We start from the raw sequence: 17412 nt of genomic DNA on the forward strand, positions 1-17412 counted from the left end.
ATTTAAAATTACGCGTCAAGTGGTAGTACTCATTAACCAAACATATTAAAGACCTAGGATATTTTGATTCAAGGTCCATGGTTTGTGACCTTGAAATTGAGGTCAAGGTCATAGGTTAATAGGACGTCATAAAGCCATAGGAACTAACATTTTAAACTGATTTTTCATATTTCAATATAAAAATAGATCTTTTCTAGTGGAAAGACTTCAATTGTTCTCTGAACAATTTGTTTTTAATTTACTTCATATTTTGTGGGAGAAGGGGGTTCAGACTATGTGGTATCAGGTCTGTTTGCGCCCAATACACTTTCGCACCTCACACGTTCACACCCAAGGTCCGTTCGCACTCTACTCATTCGCGCCCAATTTTAATTCAAATTCAAGTTGAATAATTGGAAAATCATGATTGTTGTTTTAAATTGCTTTGGTGTAAATACTGAATGTATTTATAGCTTGGTATGAGTAAAACATTGAAGATTTTAAAGGAAAAACACAAAAGATAATTGTTTTTAAGCCCTTTGATCTGAAACAACGAAACAATAAAATATAGGAACCAAAATATAGCAATCCACTATTATAACCAAAACATGATAAAATTAATTCAACACATTGAAAAAAAATTAGTCAGAATCTCACTTCATTATGAAAGAGGTCAATGAAACAAAGTATAGCAATACAATAACCAAAACATGATTAAGAGTTATTCAACGCTAAATAAAACGTTGACAAAATACCACTTTATTTAGAAAGGATTATTATTATCTTTAACAATACGCTATCCAAAACATGATTAAGATTTATTCAACACAAAAAAAAAAATGCTGTCTCACTTTATTTTGAGACAATGACAACAATTATACTTATAAGAAAACACTTGCTTACAGAGTTATTAAACACAAAACCAATTAAGATTAGTTGCGAACATGTAGGGTGTGAAAGTGAAAGGGGGCGAACATGAGTTGGCGCAAACGTGACTGGGCACGAACGGACCCGGATTCAGCCTATGTACCAGTGAGAAATATAGAAGCCTTTCTACAGTATTTATTTGTACAATTCAGGTAGTCTTGACCTATTCATTTGTCTTAAAAAAAAACCCAGCCAGTTGGCACCTTCACTTCACACACACTCATATACGAATATCAATTATATGCTTACGAGACATGTTGTATTGTTAAACTAATTACGGTATGTGAAAATCAAGACTTGCATAAAAACTATCCCAATATTAGAGACAGTGGCGTCATTTTTCTTCAGAGCTTTCAGCTCTTTGATTAAGATAATTATGTTATAACTGTGTTGTGAAAATACTATAACTGTAAATTCTAATATATTTACATTATCAGTAATTCCAAGTACAGGCTTGAAGATCAGAAGTGTCAAAGTTAAAGCAGTAAAAAAAACCAAAAAACTTATAAGTCATTTATTATACAAGGAACAAGGAAACAGAGGGTTATTGAATAAAACAATTGAGTCACCCTATTTATTTATTTTATAGACATTTAAGGCCAATCAAAGTTGGCCCTTATAAACAAAATGAATTCAAGAAAGTGTAATAAAAAAGTATCTCAAATATAAGATAAAGTATAACAAAAGGTATAACAAACTCCAAGACAAATTCAAAAAGGCGAAGTCCATTAAAAGTGACAGAATCAAAAGTTAACAATTGAAAAACAACTGCCATATATCTGACTTGGTACAGGAATTTTCCAAAGAAAATGGAAGGTTGAACCTGGTTTCACCGCTAGCTAAACCTCTCACTTGTATAAAAGTCATAAAAGTTGTAAGTATTGACAAAATTGGGTGAGCATATATATGAGGGAACATTCTAATGTTATATATCTTTAATCATTGATTTAAAATCTAATTTCAGTCCAAGAAAATGGTGGAAGTATGCTATATCAGTTCATCAAGGAAGAATAAAGGAAAAGAATGAACATAGAACATGGAAGTTTGCTGCACATAGAGTCCATGATATTCTCTTATATTACAAAGCATATACTATCTGTCTAATTGGAGAACAACTCAACCCCAAGATGACAGTAAGTCATGCAGCATATACTTCTATATAAACAGCTTATAACATTTTCAAGGCTATCTGTTTTATTTAAGGTCAGCCTGTCTGTTTGTTTGTTGAGACACACTCATATGTATTTGTTCAGTATGCTTCATACTTAGTAGGATATTGGATCATGATACTCAAAAACATGTCCATGTTACCCTATCATTGCAACTTTTCTTACATAGTTTTAGTGTATACCTGATACTTTGTACTATTTAGGTTAATGTTCCATGTTGGTAGGGACTAAAGACAATATTTGTAGATGTATCAGAGAAAGCACCTCTTTGTGGGCAATTCTATATATAATACAGAGTTATGTTACTAGATTCTGATAAAAATTGCATGGTTTATAAAACTCAATATGGGATTAAAGATTTATTTTGTAACCCATGAAAACAAATCACTACTTTTATAACAGCTTTTTCAATGTCTAATACATTTTTATCTCCATATTTTAGGCTGATAAAAACAGAATTGAAGAAGAATTCAATTTTGAAGAATTGAGAATCATCAGAGAATTGGCTTACAGACAAGTTAAAGAAAATGGAGCATTGTTTAAGGTTAATTTTTTGTAACAATAATATTATTTCTATATCAGTCATTTCATATGGCTTAAATGTAATTCCTTTTTACATGACAGTTCTATTTCAAATTGAAATTTCTCAATATAAAAATAAAGTGGTGTTTATGAATGCTAATGAGGCAACTATTCATCTAGTCCAAATACTAGAGGATTTAAACAATCATAGCTTACTGTATGAGTTTAAAAAAATAGTCCACTATTAAACAAGCTGTCAACCTTTATTGTGTGACCGTTACCTAATAATTTCCATTGTTGACCATTTTTGGTATTTTTTGTTGACATTCATTTTGAAATGATCTAATAAAAATGGTACGCAACAACTGAATAGATAAATGAACATTTTTAGGCACCCCAAATTATTGAAAAGGTCCAGGCAGAGCCACAACAAAAAGGATACCTACAGAGTTGGTTCCCTGGATGGGGTGGATGGGGTGGGGGTGGCAGTCAACCTCCCACCCCTTCATCATCTGCCACAAATCTAGCTAAAGATGTCGGGGAACCACCACCGTCTAAAGTCATTAAAAAGGAGGAAGAGGAAGAGATAGGTGAATTTAAGTTGAAAAAAAAGCTAAGGAATACTATTGTTTACACTAGATGGAAAATAAAACTTCTCCAATGTTTAGATGTATTAATTGATTTATTTTCACTATATTCTGTGAAATTATTTATTTACCTGTTTACCAATTATTGATGATTGAGGAAAACTTGTATTTTCATGGATATTTAGTTGATTTGCCCAAATTTGTATACAAGCTTTAAGAAAACGTTAACTTCATTGAATATCTAAACTTATCATTGGTAATGATCTCGAATTCTAAAAACAAATGGTATCCCATGAATAATAATGAATCTGCATTACATTACATCACATGTATTTCTAACTTGAGAGAAAAAAAAGAAAAAAGATTAAACTACAAATTTATATCTAGTAAAAGTTGAAATGCATACTTATTTTTCTCTTTTTAGAACACGAAATAATGGAAGTTATACAAGAGACTTCAGAGAATACATCATTTCTGAAGAAAGATATGGTTTTTGCTTTGATGCATTTTACACTTAATTCTGGATCCTTTAAATTACTGTGTCCCAAACTTTCATCCAGCCCTTCATTAAATGGTATGTATAATGGAATGACATTAAAGCACATGATTATTAAATTTAATTTTATGTTTTTCTGGTGTTTAATTTAATAGAGTTAGCAGCCCTACCTAAAGCTTATCTATGATTTCAATGAAATATAAGAAAAGAAGTTGGATGACCTGTTGAATTGTTAATTCATATTGTATTTACAGAAATTGTAAAAGAATTTACCTGCTTGTCAAATACAAGAATTTACCTGTTTGCAAAATACAAGAATTTACCTGCTTGCAAAATACAAGAATTTACCTGCTTACAAAGCACAAGAATTTTTTCAATATTGTTTAAATTTAGAAAATGGCTCTGTTCATGTAATTGTTTTGATTTCAAAGTAATGAAATTCTTATTTTATTCTTATGTAAATAGATGTGAACCAATATTGTAATCCCACGATAGTTTACCTGTATATTATGATGGATTTTTTTATCGGTATTGTTTTAGAACACCCTGGTAATGTGACCATGGTAGAATTAGAATGTTCCCACATTAATATGATGTTTGAATCCAGACCAAGGTCCAGTGCTATGAAGTATGGCCTAAGCCTTGGAAGTTTGCATCTGAGAGATAAATTTACAGAGAATTCATCTTTTCCTTGCCTTGTGGCACCGCAGACCAGGGTAAGTACATGTACTACGTTTTAATTCACCATTTTCTTAATATAACAGTTGTTATTTATTCGTTTGATGTGTTTGAGCTTTTGATTTTGCCATTTGATTAGAGACTTTCCTTTTGGAATTTTCCTTGAAGTTCAGTATTTTTGTGATTTTACTTTTGTGTATTACTGAGAGGGCATTTTTCAGATGTAGAGATGTAGAGATGTGTTATGAATGTTTTGATTATTTTGTGTGATTGTAATTATTGTTCTGGTCATATTTGAATTTCCTTACATAATTTCTCTGTAAATTTACAGCAGACTCAAACACAAATTAAGTGAAAATTTACTCAATCACATCCAAAACATCTATAGAAAATTCTAAAAAGAACATCATAATGTATACAGCCTTTAATTGACTTTTCTTTTTTGTTATCAATGATAAATTTCAATAATGACAAAAGTAAATTTACTTTTCCAGGAGCGGAAGTTATCACTCTCTGGATCATTCAGTGGTAGTGGTCTGACATCACCTAGGGGATCTAAGTCAGCTGGTCAGTCAACAGATATAACTAAAGACCCACCACATAACTCTAAGTCTACAGACAGCTTCTTTAAAACACTCAAAGAAGAGAAGTTGTTTGAACTAATGTATGAGAAGAACCCTACCAGTACAGATGCAAGTTATAAGTAAGTATTTACTCTACTAAAGCTTTATCAGATTTAAAAAGTTTACAGAATAGACATTTTACAAAACTTGTCTTTGAGTAAAAAGATTGATTTACCATAATATAGGACTATATTACTAATACAACTTAAATGAAAAACACAATTATGATATGTAAAGTAAAAATCTATGTGCTATGATATTTGTCATGTTGCAATTTTAACAGATGAATGAGTTCAACTATTTCGACTGTTTTGAAGAGCAGAGGACCATAGAAAAAAAAGATGTAAAAACCATTGAGTCGCATTACAAAGAGTCTTTCACCGTTTGCTAAATTGTGAAAAAAAAGAGAATTTCACATGGTACTTTGATAAATTGACCACATATCTGAAAAAGTCTCTTTGAAACCAGCCATTATACATATCTAAGTTGATGATATGGACAGAGAAACTGATGAAAATGTATATATATCCTACCTGAAATTGCCCTAAACTAATGTTACATTTCTTTAAGTCTGACAGAATTGCAAAAAATCCTTTGCATGGTTTGTCAGGTTAATTACTACTGCAAAATGTTACCTGACTTAGATTTAGACTTTCTTTAAAATTTAGCTGGTAAAATGATGATCTCATGATAGGAATACAAATGAATCATGATATATTAAAACTGTATTCCACAGGTTATCTATCAACACAAGACCCTTAGATTTAGTCTACAATCCAGCCACTGTTAGACGAGTCAGAGATTTCTTCTCCAGTAGGAATAAAGCCATGGCAAAGGTCTCCAAATTACAATTAACAGGTATTCTTTATTTATTGTATCTAAATGCTTAAACATATCTGGTTAAGTTGAATATGTTACTGTTTAATGATGTATATTTCATTAATAGTATTACTGAAAATGAAGAGTGATTTCCTTTCTACAAAAATATTTACTTGATTCTGTAACTTATTCCAGCTGAAGCCAGACGTAGATATGAGGTATTTAAGGAGCAGACAAAAGCTGAATTAAGGAACACATTAGACCAGATACTAGCTGGAGATGAGTCTGTAAGTTTTTCAATAATTTATATAGTTTATTGGTGAACTTCATTTGCAGTCAGAAAAACATAAAAGAAACCTAATCATGAATCTTTATTGTCAATCTGATACATATCCTATCATTGTTAAATGGTGAACAGCAGGACTTTAGATATTTGATATTTATTAAGGAATTCATATTGTGTATATAGGGTTTGATTTCTTAACCTAATACCTTCTTTACCTAATGAAAAATATATTTTGAGTTTAGGGAATACATAAAATTTCTAAATTTGATTATCAAAGGTATAATATTTTACCGAGATTAAAATTATGGGTGATGTATTCACATTAATTTGAATATTGTTTATATATTCTGACAAAAATGATGATAAATATGGAAATTGGAACAAAGTAATGTACAGTTATGTTTTGTAAAGTTGTTTTACTCAACTCAACTTTCAAAATGTATTTAAGGTAGCACAAGACAAAGATTTTTAATCTCCAATCAGACATCTTTAAACTGATGTAATTCCACTCATCCTTCTTTGAATTTTAAAGATATTTAAATGAGGTACCAAAAGAAAGAAGAATGATTAATCTTTCAAATTGTGATAATTTCATTATGACATAATTATTACATAATTAATTGTTATGTAATTAGTTGCTATATTGTGATGTCCACACTTGAATGAATTAAGTGTCTTTGTTATTCATAGCATCCCAAAATATCTTATAGATTCTTGCACAACACAGTTTGACCTCCAAAACTGTGTCTCAGATTTTTCCTTTTCATTCTCTCATAAATCTTCAATGAAGTTTGCAACATCAATTCATAAGAGATCACTAAATTCAATTGGGTATACAATTTGTTCTATTGGTGTGTTTGGAAATCTGAGACACAGTTTTAGAGGTCAAGCTGTGTTGTACAAGAATCTGTAGGATATTTTGGGATGCTATGAAGAACAAAGACGCTTAATTCATTCAAGTGTGGACATCACAATATAGCAACTCATTACATAACAATTGATTATGTAATAATTATGTCATAATGAAATTATCACAATTTGAAAGATTCTTCTTTCTGTTGGTACTTCATTTATAAAATATAAAGGAGGATGAAATGAATTACATCAGTTTAAAGTTAACTGATTGGGAGTGAAAAAATCTTTGTATTGTGCTACCTTAGTACCTTAATTTGACGATTGTGTGTTTTAATTTGATTTCAGATTAAGACCAAGAAATGGATGGTAGATCTAGATATCTCTGCCCCACAAATCATGATCCCAGAAAACTTTGTTGACAATGCTGCCAGGATGGTTGTTCTAGATTTAGGACACTTGCATATGTACAACAAAAACTTTAAACAGAGACAAGACTCTGAAGTCACTGATGAAGGTTTGTTCAAATTGAAATGATCACCTTAAAATTGAAACAATCACCTTGAAAATGAAATGATCACCTTGAAATTGAAATGATAACTTTATTGTTGCACTGCCGATTTATTGGTGTCATGGATCCCTATTGCTCATATTAAAAAGTCGTATTTTTTGTTAACTGGAAATGTCAGGTAGATAAACATTTTTCACCTTTTAAATCTTTTCTAATTCTGTTCTCAAGCCAAAAAAGGAAACATTTTTAAAATTGATGGATGTCAAAAAGTGATGACGTCATATCCTCTCACTCTTATGTTTACACAACGATTATAGAAACAGCATTTTTCTTGTCTTGATCTGTTCAACAAAGATTTTGAAAAATATAAATATAAAAATTTGTCTGCACTATTATTAGCATTTGAAATGTTCATGCACCATGCACCATGTTCAATATATGCAGTAAATGCCTGATTACACAAGTTGTCAACAACCAGTAGAACTACTCTTTACACAGCAATTATTATTCTAAATCTTCAAGCTATTTATTGCAGAAGAATTTCAGACCCCTCCTACTACACCCCCTAGTGCAGAGGAGGCAGAAGAAACACCAAGTCTGACCCATCTGACAGAAGCTGAAATTTATGATAAGCTGTATGATAGGTAAGATGGTATTTAACATTTCAAATTCAAATCAAGAAATAAAATCCTCTTAATAATTTCTGAATTTATAGATATTTAATGATCCAAAATTGATCATTTTATAAAAAAGAACTAGTTTTTTTCAGCATAGTAAAGAATTACCATTTGTGTATGTGTTGGTTATTACGTTTACATTGACATTTTCAGGTATACATTAGAACTGTCAGATTTGCAAGTCATGGTTGGACGTGCCAGAGATAATTGGAAGCTTGCAAGAAACAGAGGATCTTCACATCTTCATGTTATAGATAAATTCACAATCAGCCTACAATTTGAAAAGTAAGTATTGAGCACATTATAAAACATGTGTATGATGAGGGTTTGGATAAAGATGAATCAACAATGAAATGAAGAAAAATAATGGGGCACCATGCCTTTTTTTAAATAATCTCATATGAAAGGAACTGTTAATAGTTAGTCCCCTACTGGCTTAAATAGCAATTGTTTTATCAAATCAATTGTAAGATCAGACATGATGATAAATAGAAGAATATATCCATTTTTCCCCCTAGTGATGAATTACAGAAATATCCTTACCTTTTTCAATTTTTAGAGTTCTAAATCCATATGGTACATCTTTTTATGCCCCACCTGCAATAGTAGAGGGGCATTATGTTTTCTGGTCTGTGCATCCCATCTTCCATTCTTCCATTCCTCCGTTTGTCTGTCTGTTTGTCCCGCTTCAGGTTAAAGTCCAATCAATTTGAAACTTAGTACACATGTTCCCTATGATACACTGAACATAGAGAAAATGATAGTGCGAGTGGGGCATCCGTGATATATGGACACATTCTTGTTTCCAGATCAAATGAATGATGTTTTCTTACATTAATACAAGACTCAAGAAATACTATTCTATATACATGAAAGTGCTTGTTATACTTTAAATACACTTCGACAAAATTTAAATGTATTTTTTCAAACTGGTATTTATTCTTAAAATACATAAAAAGAAAACAGGAATCACAAAAATATACTGGACAGTACAACTTATCACATTAAGTTATCAGAAATACTATAGGGGATATTGTTTTGAAAATTAGCATATTTTGTGTTTCAGGAGACTGGTATATACCACTGATCCACAGTATCCCAGTACAACCATGACTGCTACATTACCATGTCTTAACTTTCATATCAATGAACATAAGGTACAATTTAGTTTTGGTGCTTCACTTACTAATAATTGGCATTTCATTTGTGCTAAAAATATCTTTCAGATGCGCCATAGACAATTTTTCATTTGTTACCACAATAATTGGATATAAGAAGATGTGGTATGAGTTCTAACGAGAAAACTCTCCATCTAAGTAACAATTTGTAAAAGTAAACCATTGTAGGTCAAATTACGGTCTCCAACACGGAGTCTTGAATCACACTGAACAGCAAGCTATAAAGGCCCCCAAATAATGACTAGTGTAAAACCATTCAAACCGGAAAACCAACAGTTTAATCTATATAAAAAATGAGAAACATTTATAAACCACATCAACAAATGACAACCACTGAATAAATTTTTTATTTCAAAATGAAAGCATTAAAAACTAATTAGATCAAATTAATGAAAGATGATTTTTTTTGTTCAAAAATTTTAATCACATAACTGACATGAATCCGTATTGGAATTTTTGAAACAATGAAATGAATCCAGCATGAAATTGTCTATTTTTACTGCACCCTTTCATTAATTGTGTTTATACTTTCAGGTTTCAGCTTTACGGAACTGTGTTAACATTATAATGCAGCCGTCATACAGTAATGTTGACCTGTCACAGTCGGCCAGTGGTTCATTTAGTGACACCATGGATTCAGATAGAACACAAACTAAGCAAAACTCAGATTCAGGGAAAGGGTGAGTTATCTACCCTTTTAAAAAAAATATAATAACAAAAAAATTGTAATGTCAAATATTGATAATAAGAAAGTTCAGTCCAATTGCACCCATTTCTTTGTGACAAAAGAATTATGGTTGAAGTGTACATTATCATTTAGTAAAAGACACTTCTTTGTAACTTATTGACCCGAAAAAAAGATAAATTATTTTATAGAAAAAGAAATTGAAAGCAAATTCAAAGGGATTTATTTCGGTTTATATTAATAATTCATTAAAATAAATTTTCATAAATCACTTACAATATTTATAACAATTGAAATATAATTGAGAATGGAAATGGGGAATATGCCAAAGAGACAACAACCTGACCAAAGGGCAGATAATGAATGGTTGTACAAATTACAAATGAACATACACAGGGTAGATAACAATAGTTTTAATACTATGAAAGCTTTACTTAATATTCATTATGAAGAAAGAGACCTGTCTCTATATTTTCTTTAGGGTTGAATATGAAAGATTTGGAAGTCAAAAAAGCTGTAATTGTGAAATAAATCACTAATGAAAGATATAATTAAAGATGATGGTGGGTAATTTTGTTTGTTTATTTAGTGTCATGCCAACAAAATGAAAAAAAAAATGACTTTAGCTAAAATAATGAAATTTATAATGGTCTTATTCTAGGTCTAAAAAAGAAGAAAAATCTCGAGAAATGGATGAATTTTCCAGACTGATGATTGCACAGTTTTCAATCAATACTGTTTCATTAGAAATACAGAGTAGAGGTAATTTGTCATCTTTTTGTTTCATTTAGATGGGAAAAGAAGTTAAATATAAGTTTATATATGTAGCTTTTCCCTTAACACAAATAAGTTTTACAGGGATATTTAGTCATTCAGTGCCCTTTATAGCTTGCTGTATGGTGTGAGCTAATGCACCATGTTGAAGGCTGTAATTTGACCTATGCTTGTTTACTCTTTACAAATTGCTACTTGGATGGAAGGTTGTCTCATTGGCATCTTTTTATTAAATTGCAGTTCAGAAACTTGTACAACTTATTGTCATCATTAAGTGATCTGAATTTTATGTGGATGTCATATAAAAGAAATCATCTTTTTATTTTTGAGAAAAAGAAAGATGTTTTTGAACTAGTCATTTGATTATTTGCTCAGCGATTTCATGATTTCAGTGATTAATTGGTGCTATTAAACTATTGAAACATGCTCATGGTCGCATCTAGCAGATTATGTCAAATCTGAAGTCCTGATTGCATATTATTAATATGTCTTAAGAGTCCAAATAAAAAACAGAAAAAATCATTTAAAATATTTTGAAATATGATAAAAAAACCCATTCAAATTCCATTACATTTTGTCAAACACTTTCGAGTTGAAGAGGTATATATCTATATGCTAAGATATATATTTTAAACTTATTGAATGGTTTTGAATATTATCCTTGCAGGGAGACCTATAGCTGAACTTCAAGTGACTAAAGTAAAAGCTAACATGATCAAACGTCCGTATGACACTGCAGTAGGTCTTACTGTCCATAGTTTACTGGTTGTGGATGCATTACAGACGTATGGTCATGACTTTGAGTTGTTGATTGCATCACATAGAGGTGTCAGGTAAAAAAAATACATAATTTCTGTTCCATGATATCAGTTGATAGGATCTTATATTTATTATTTAAAACAAAAAATCTGTATCACATTTTATTTGATATCAAACATTTTAGTTTTGTTGTGATTTAAATTCTTATAAATTTAAATACTTCTTCCATACTTTTTGTACTTATTAAGTGAAAATCAATTATGAAAAGCAATTTTACAGTACATTATTTGTATTTCATTATATGTTATTAAAATATATTCTCTAGGTTAAGATGCAAAGCAAAAATGGATATACTGGATAAACGAATGAAAATAGTAACTTAACATTAAAAGTTCACCATAAATACATTTACATGTCATTATAAGGTCTTAAGTGATGTTAAATCAAAGAATAATTATGATATATTGAATTGTAAATTGCTTATTAGCAACTTGCATTTTAATCAGAATAAGAATTTCTTCTGAAGGATTAAACGAATCGTTTTACACTAGTCATTTTTGGGGCCCTTTATAGCTTTCTGTTTCGTTGTGAGCCAAGGCTCTGTGTTTTACCTATAATGGTTTTTCTTTTACAAAATGTGACTTAAATGGAGAGTTGTCTCATTGGAACTCCTACCACATCTTCCTATGTCTATAAACAACATATTTATGCATTTTAGTTTTAAAAAAATGTACATAGATATGATTTGTTTAAAAACAATCACAACATGATTCATAGGAAATTGTGAAAAAAAATAATGACTTTTGATAATTATGTAGATTGGATAGTAAAAGTGGTAGTATAATGGGATCTGATCCTGCTTCTCCGATGTCACCCACCTCACCACAGTCACCGAGGTCTCCAGCTGAGATGACCTTACCCACAGCTACTACAAGTCTACAATCTGTACAAGAAGCCATCAGTAAAGCTTTCAAATCATTTGTCACAGGAGGTATGAGAACTCAATTTTATTTTTTTTATCACATGGTATAGTCTAATAATTACTACTGTAATCACTAGCCAGTCAAGACTAGGTTGAGGGTGCACTGGACTCCAATCTTAATTAATTAGGGTTTTCAGTTTTCCTATCGAAGATCAGTGGTTTTCTCCAAGAACTCCAGCATCCTCCACCAATAAAAACTGGCAGCCACTAAATGCTTAAAAATAGTGTTGAAAATACAAAAAATCAAATCAAATCACATGGTATAAAATTGCAGTGGTGTAGTTTTCTGTTATTTCTTTACTAGTTGAACTACAGAAGTTTTATTTTAAATAATTATAACTTTGATCCATTTCAGCTGTAATTGTTTGAATTTCTGAGATGCGTTCAAATGATCTTCAAATTCAGCCTCTAAATCTTTCTGTTTCTTAGCTCACCTGGCCCTTCGGGCCAAGTGAGCTTTTCTCATTACTTGTTTATTTATGAATTTGATTGTTTCATTCAGAAAAGAGGTTGGCTTATATAAGTTATACAACATCAAACTTTAAGTGCAGAGTACAACATTTTACTATTTGAAGTATGACTTATAATTCTTTTTTTATTTGTTTTTGTAGAAAAGTCTTCCACAATACACACCACCAAATCTCATCATTCCTCTGGTACTCTTGATGTGGAGGCTATTGTCAGACTGGATTTAGAAATTATTGATGCTAACTCACCATCTAATAAAAATGGTACTGATGTGAAGATAGCAAATCTTCAGTTCAGTAACTTAGATATAATAGGTAAGAAGTGAAAATTCATTTACAAGAGATATTGTGTATGCTCTATCTCCTCACAGATCTCCTCACAGCATGTTCAAGATGGCCTCTTGCCATCATATGAGTAGAATTCTTTTTGCTAGATGGCAATTACACTTCTTCTGTGTATTTAAATCACTGATGCTGGGAAGTATAAAAAGATTGCACACATAAAGTTGCAAAGAAATCTAACAAACAATTTCATAACGTACTTGATTATTTGACTTTGTAAATAAATTTGAGAATGGAAATGGTGAATTTGTCAAAGAGACAACAACCCAACCAAAGAGCAGAAAACTCTGCACCAGGAGTCATGTTTCAGCTGGCCCCTAAAAAATAAATATGTACTAGTTCAGTGAAAATGAACATCATACTAAACTCTGAAATATATATAAAAAGAAAATCATACAAAACTAACAAAGACCAGAGGCTTTTAATTTAGGACAGGCGTGGTTGGGTTTTCTAGAAAGTATAGATAAAAACACCAGTATGTGTTAGATAACTTAGCAAGTGATGATGAATGTTCAAAGAAACTTACTTCTTATTGAATATATTTGCAACATCATCAGCTGTTAATACAAAGTAGGGAGAATGTATGCATACAAAATAAAATAATCATCATCAAGATGGTGTAAACATATGTTTTTTTCTGTGTTTCTAGCAAACCAAGAGACCATGGTAGAACTGATAAGTTTTGTGAAGCAAATCTCACCTTCAGCAGATGAAGCCAGAAGTCCTCAGGGATCTAATCTAAAGTTTCAGTCTGCCTATGCATCACAACTTTCCTTAAATAGAACTTTCATGGAAAAAGGTTCTCAGGTAATGTTATGTTTTTACCTTCAATATTTATAGAAATAATAAAAAAACAATAATAATAGATAATGCAGTTTCTTTACATCTTCAGTAATAGGGCACTTGTTTTCATTTTGGGATACAACCTATTCTGCTACTCTTCTCAAATTGAATTTGTCACAGGTTGTTAAGAAAGTATTGGTATATGATTTCTTTTTATTTGCTACTACATAACACTGATTGGGCAGGTGTACAAAAAAGGAGATTGCAACTCTAATGTGATCACTGTTTTATTATCACTATATTCTCAGTGTTTTAAATTTATTATGGTGTAGCATTGTGGACCTCTTGATTTTTTGATAAATTTGTTTTATTTGAGTAGACAGAGTTGGAAATATGGGCAGTGAGTCATTTACCTTTATATAGTTATGCCCCTTTCTATCTTGGGGAATAACAACGGCATTTATGTCCTGAGACACATTCTTCTTTTATTTAAATCAATTTATCAAATGTTGTCTTTATGTATTGTTCATTTTTTCAGGAGACGACTTCAAAACTTGATGTAACAGCTGATTTTCACAAACTGAACATTTTATTAATGAGATTAGAAAGTATAAAGGGATGTAAACATGCAAGGAAAGTGGCAACATTTACAATGTCATCTGCCCAATTACAGGCTACTGTAGGTAAGTTATATTTAAAGGGTGGGCAAGGAAAGTGGCAACATTTACAATGGGATCTGACCAATAACAGGCTACCCTAGGTAATATTTATTTCAAAAGATAGGGAAGGAAAATGGCAACATTTACAATGTGATATGCCCAATTACAGGTAACTGTAGTTAAATATCTATTTCAAAGAGGGGGGTCGGAGGGGTCCTGAACCTGCTTAAAAACATGAATTTCAGAGGTCCTGAATTAAAAAAAAATTAAATCCCTACATCAAGAAATTCGAGATAACACCTGACCCGACGTCCGAAAAAGAACCTGACCCCCCCCTTTCTAAGGATAAGCATGGAAAGTGGCAATATTTACAATGTCATCTGCCAAATTGCAGGTTACTATAGGTAGCTATGTTTAAAATGACAAGCAAGGAAAGTGGCAACTTTTGAAGAGTAAATTGCCTGATTTATTTACAAAACAATAGACAAAAAACAAACATAATATAAAACAAATGACAACCACTGAATTGTTGCTTAATTATAAAAGAACATGTTTTTACTTTTAATGGAAAATACTAATTGAAAACCATTCTTTTCATGAAATATCAACACTTTTCTTTGTTTACAGGGAATGAATTAGATGTGACTGGATCACTTGGTGGTTTTCATGTTATAGATGTCACACCAGATGCTGATAAACACTATCATATATTCAGTGTGGGAAGTGAGGATATCTTAAACTCTCATTCAGATTCTGTACATCACAGTGTTATGTATAAAACTGCTCATGAATCTATGTTTGAAACCAGCAGTAAAGCCTTGCAGTTTAGTTTTATAAAAGGCGTTCAGCCATCGTCGACAATTCAGGACTTCACACTTGACACAAGTCAGGTGTCGGATAACTCAGGACAAAAATTGACGTCTGTTAATGTACAAATGGCTTCCATGTGTTATATACATTCTCCTAGACTTTTGAATGAGGTGACACAATGTGTTTCAGAATTTACAGATTTTATGACAAAAGTAGCAGCATCAATCAAAACAGCTGCTTCTGAAGTTGCCAAAGGTATAATGACTAAGAAATCAGATGTATCCATGCTGGGTAGCACAACAGGTCTGGATTTCACTAAATCAAATCTTTCTATAAATAGTGATGATGAAATAGCTGAATGTCAAAAAGGTTCACATATCTTGTTAAATGCTCAGTTAGAAATACCTGTGATAGTTTTTCCAAGATCAGCCACAAGTTCTGATGTTCTAGTGGCTCATTTAGGTCACATTTCTGTTAAAAACTTTGACTCTTTAAGTCAGGACTTGGATGAGACTGAAATGTCACCTGCTTCGACAGTCAGAATGTTTGTTGAGGCTAAAGATGTAAATCTGTATTCACTTAACACTGACAAACACATGGAACAATTTCCAGCTTATGTCAATGCAGATACTTTATTTGACACATCTATTTATAGAAACAGTGATTATGGGCTACCGATTGTTCACAATACCACTATTGAAATCCTCCTTGAGCATGTGCAGCCAGATCCAATGATAATAAACGTTGATGAGACAGAAAGTTGGTGTTTTAATGGCGAGTTGCGGAAACCTAAAACAAAAGATATTTTAAGTATTATTGATGTCACTGCCTGCATATCTACGCCACTTAATGTGGAATTATGTAAATCTGTCTATGAACAAATTTTACAGACCACTGACAATTTAACATATAATGAAAATATTCATGGGAAATTAAATATAGCAACCGATCAAACTAAAAAATTTCAAACCGAGCCTTTGAAGTCACAAAAAGTTGGATCTAAACCTACCGAAAAAGAAAAGAAGGAGGATTCTGTGATTAAAGTTAATTTTAAAGTACCAATTCTTAATGTCGAAATGAAAGGAGAGTTTGACGAAGGTTACAAAGGACTTGTTAATTTGAATTTACAAGATTTTACTCTCAACATGAAAAAGGAAAATTCATACTCAACAGAGATTGAGGTTCAGTTGAAATCTTTAATAATGGTGGACTTGTTAGAAAATGAAAATTCAGAACATAGGTATTTGATGATATCACGACAAGTGGAAGATAATAAACAGCCAGAACCTAAACTGTTCCTGTCCCAATCCTGTCCTAATAGTTGTATTATAACTCCAGTTCCTGTGATGCCTCATTCATTACCGTCTAGTTTTCACAAAGATTTAAATATTGCCGATTTTGAGACACAATGGAAACAAACCAGGGTATTAAGGAGGACTGGTGTGCCAAAATCTGAGAAGTATGTCATGATAGTAAAGTTAAGAACATTTATTATAAAAGATTTTTCAACCTTTTAACAATTCATATCACATAATGAGTGACTGGAAATTCCTTGTCTTTTTTTGCAAACAACCTATAGATGTAAATTTGGAGTCCCTGCTGTAGTAGTTATATTCTTGTAATGAGCAGCACACATTTGTCAACCAACAATTTAGACAACATGACTCCTGTTCTTGTGGCTATTTGAAAGCAAAATAGAAAAAAAATATAGAAATCTCCATAAGGAAAACAACAGTTTTAAAATGTAAGAAAAAATGAGAAGTTAGAAAAACACTATTGTCACAATTTACAAATATACCATGTATACCCGTACTCAATCTGATATTACTTAAAAAGAGCAATCTATG

General features: G+C 31.3%; 1 protein-coding gene across 1 annotated transcript in view; it reads left to right on the forward strand.

Annotated features, from left to right (window-relative positions):
* The window catches only part of LOC143048409 (intermembrane lipid transfer protein VPS13D-like), a 79766-nt gene that overhangs the window by 12094 nt on the left and 50260 nt on the right, over positions 1–17412 (forward strand). Inside the window, exons 10-29 of the mRNA XM_076222089.1 lie at positions 1871–2039; positions 2518–2619; positions 2989–3187; positions 3609–3758; positions 4221–4396; positions 4853–5061; positions 5718–5839; positions 5996–6087; positions 7287–7455; positions 7985–8093; positions 8280–8411; positions 9193–9283; positions 9839–9984; positions 10651–10751; positions 11431–11596; positions 12341–12513; positions 13116–13286; positions 13963–14120; positions 14635–14779; positions 15383–17024. Coding sequence (XP_076078204.1) covers positions 1871–2039; positions 2518–2619; positions 2989–3187; positions 3609–3758; positions 4221–4396; positions 4853–5061; positions 5718–5839; positions 5996–6087; positions 7287–7455; positions 7985–8093; positions 8280–8411; positions 9193–9283; positions 9839–9984; positions 10651–10751; positions 11431–11596; positions 12341–12513; positions 13116–13286; positions 13963–14120; positions 14635–14779; positions 15383–17024 — 4422 coding nt within the window. The remainder of the gene's footprint in view (positions 1–1870; positions 2040–2517; positions 2620–2988; positions 3188–3608; positions 3759–4220; positions 4397–4852; positions 5062–5717; positions 5840–5995; positions 6088–7286; positions 7456–7984; positions 8094–8279; positions 8412–9192; positions 9284–9838; positions 9985–10650; positions 10752–11430; positions 11597–12340; positions 12514–13115; positions 13287–13962; positions 14121–14634; positions 14780–15382; positions 17025–17412) is intronic.

This window comes from Mytilus galloprovincialis, chromosome 10 (genome assembly GCF_965363235.1).
Source record: "Mytilus galloprovincialis chromosome 10, xbMytGall1.hap1.1, whole genome shotgun sequence".
NCBI lineage: Eukaryota > Metazoa > Mollusca > Bivalvia > Mytilida > Mytilidae > Mytilus > Mytilus galloprovincialis.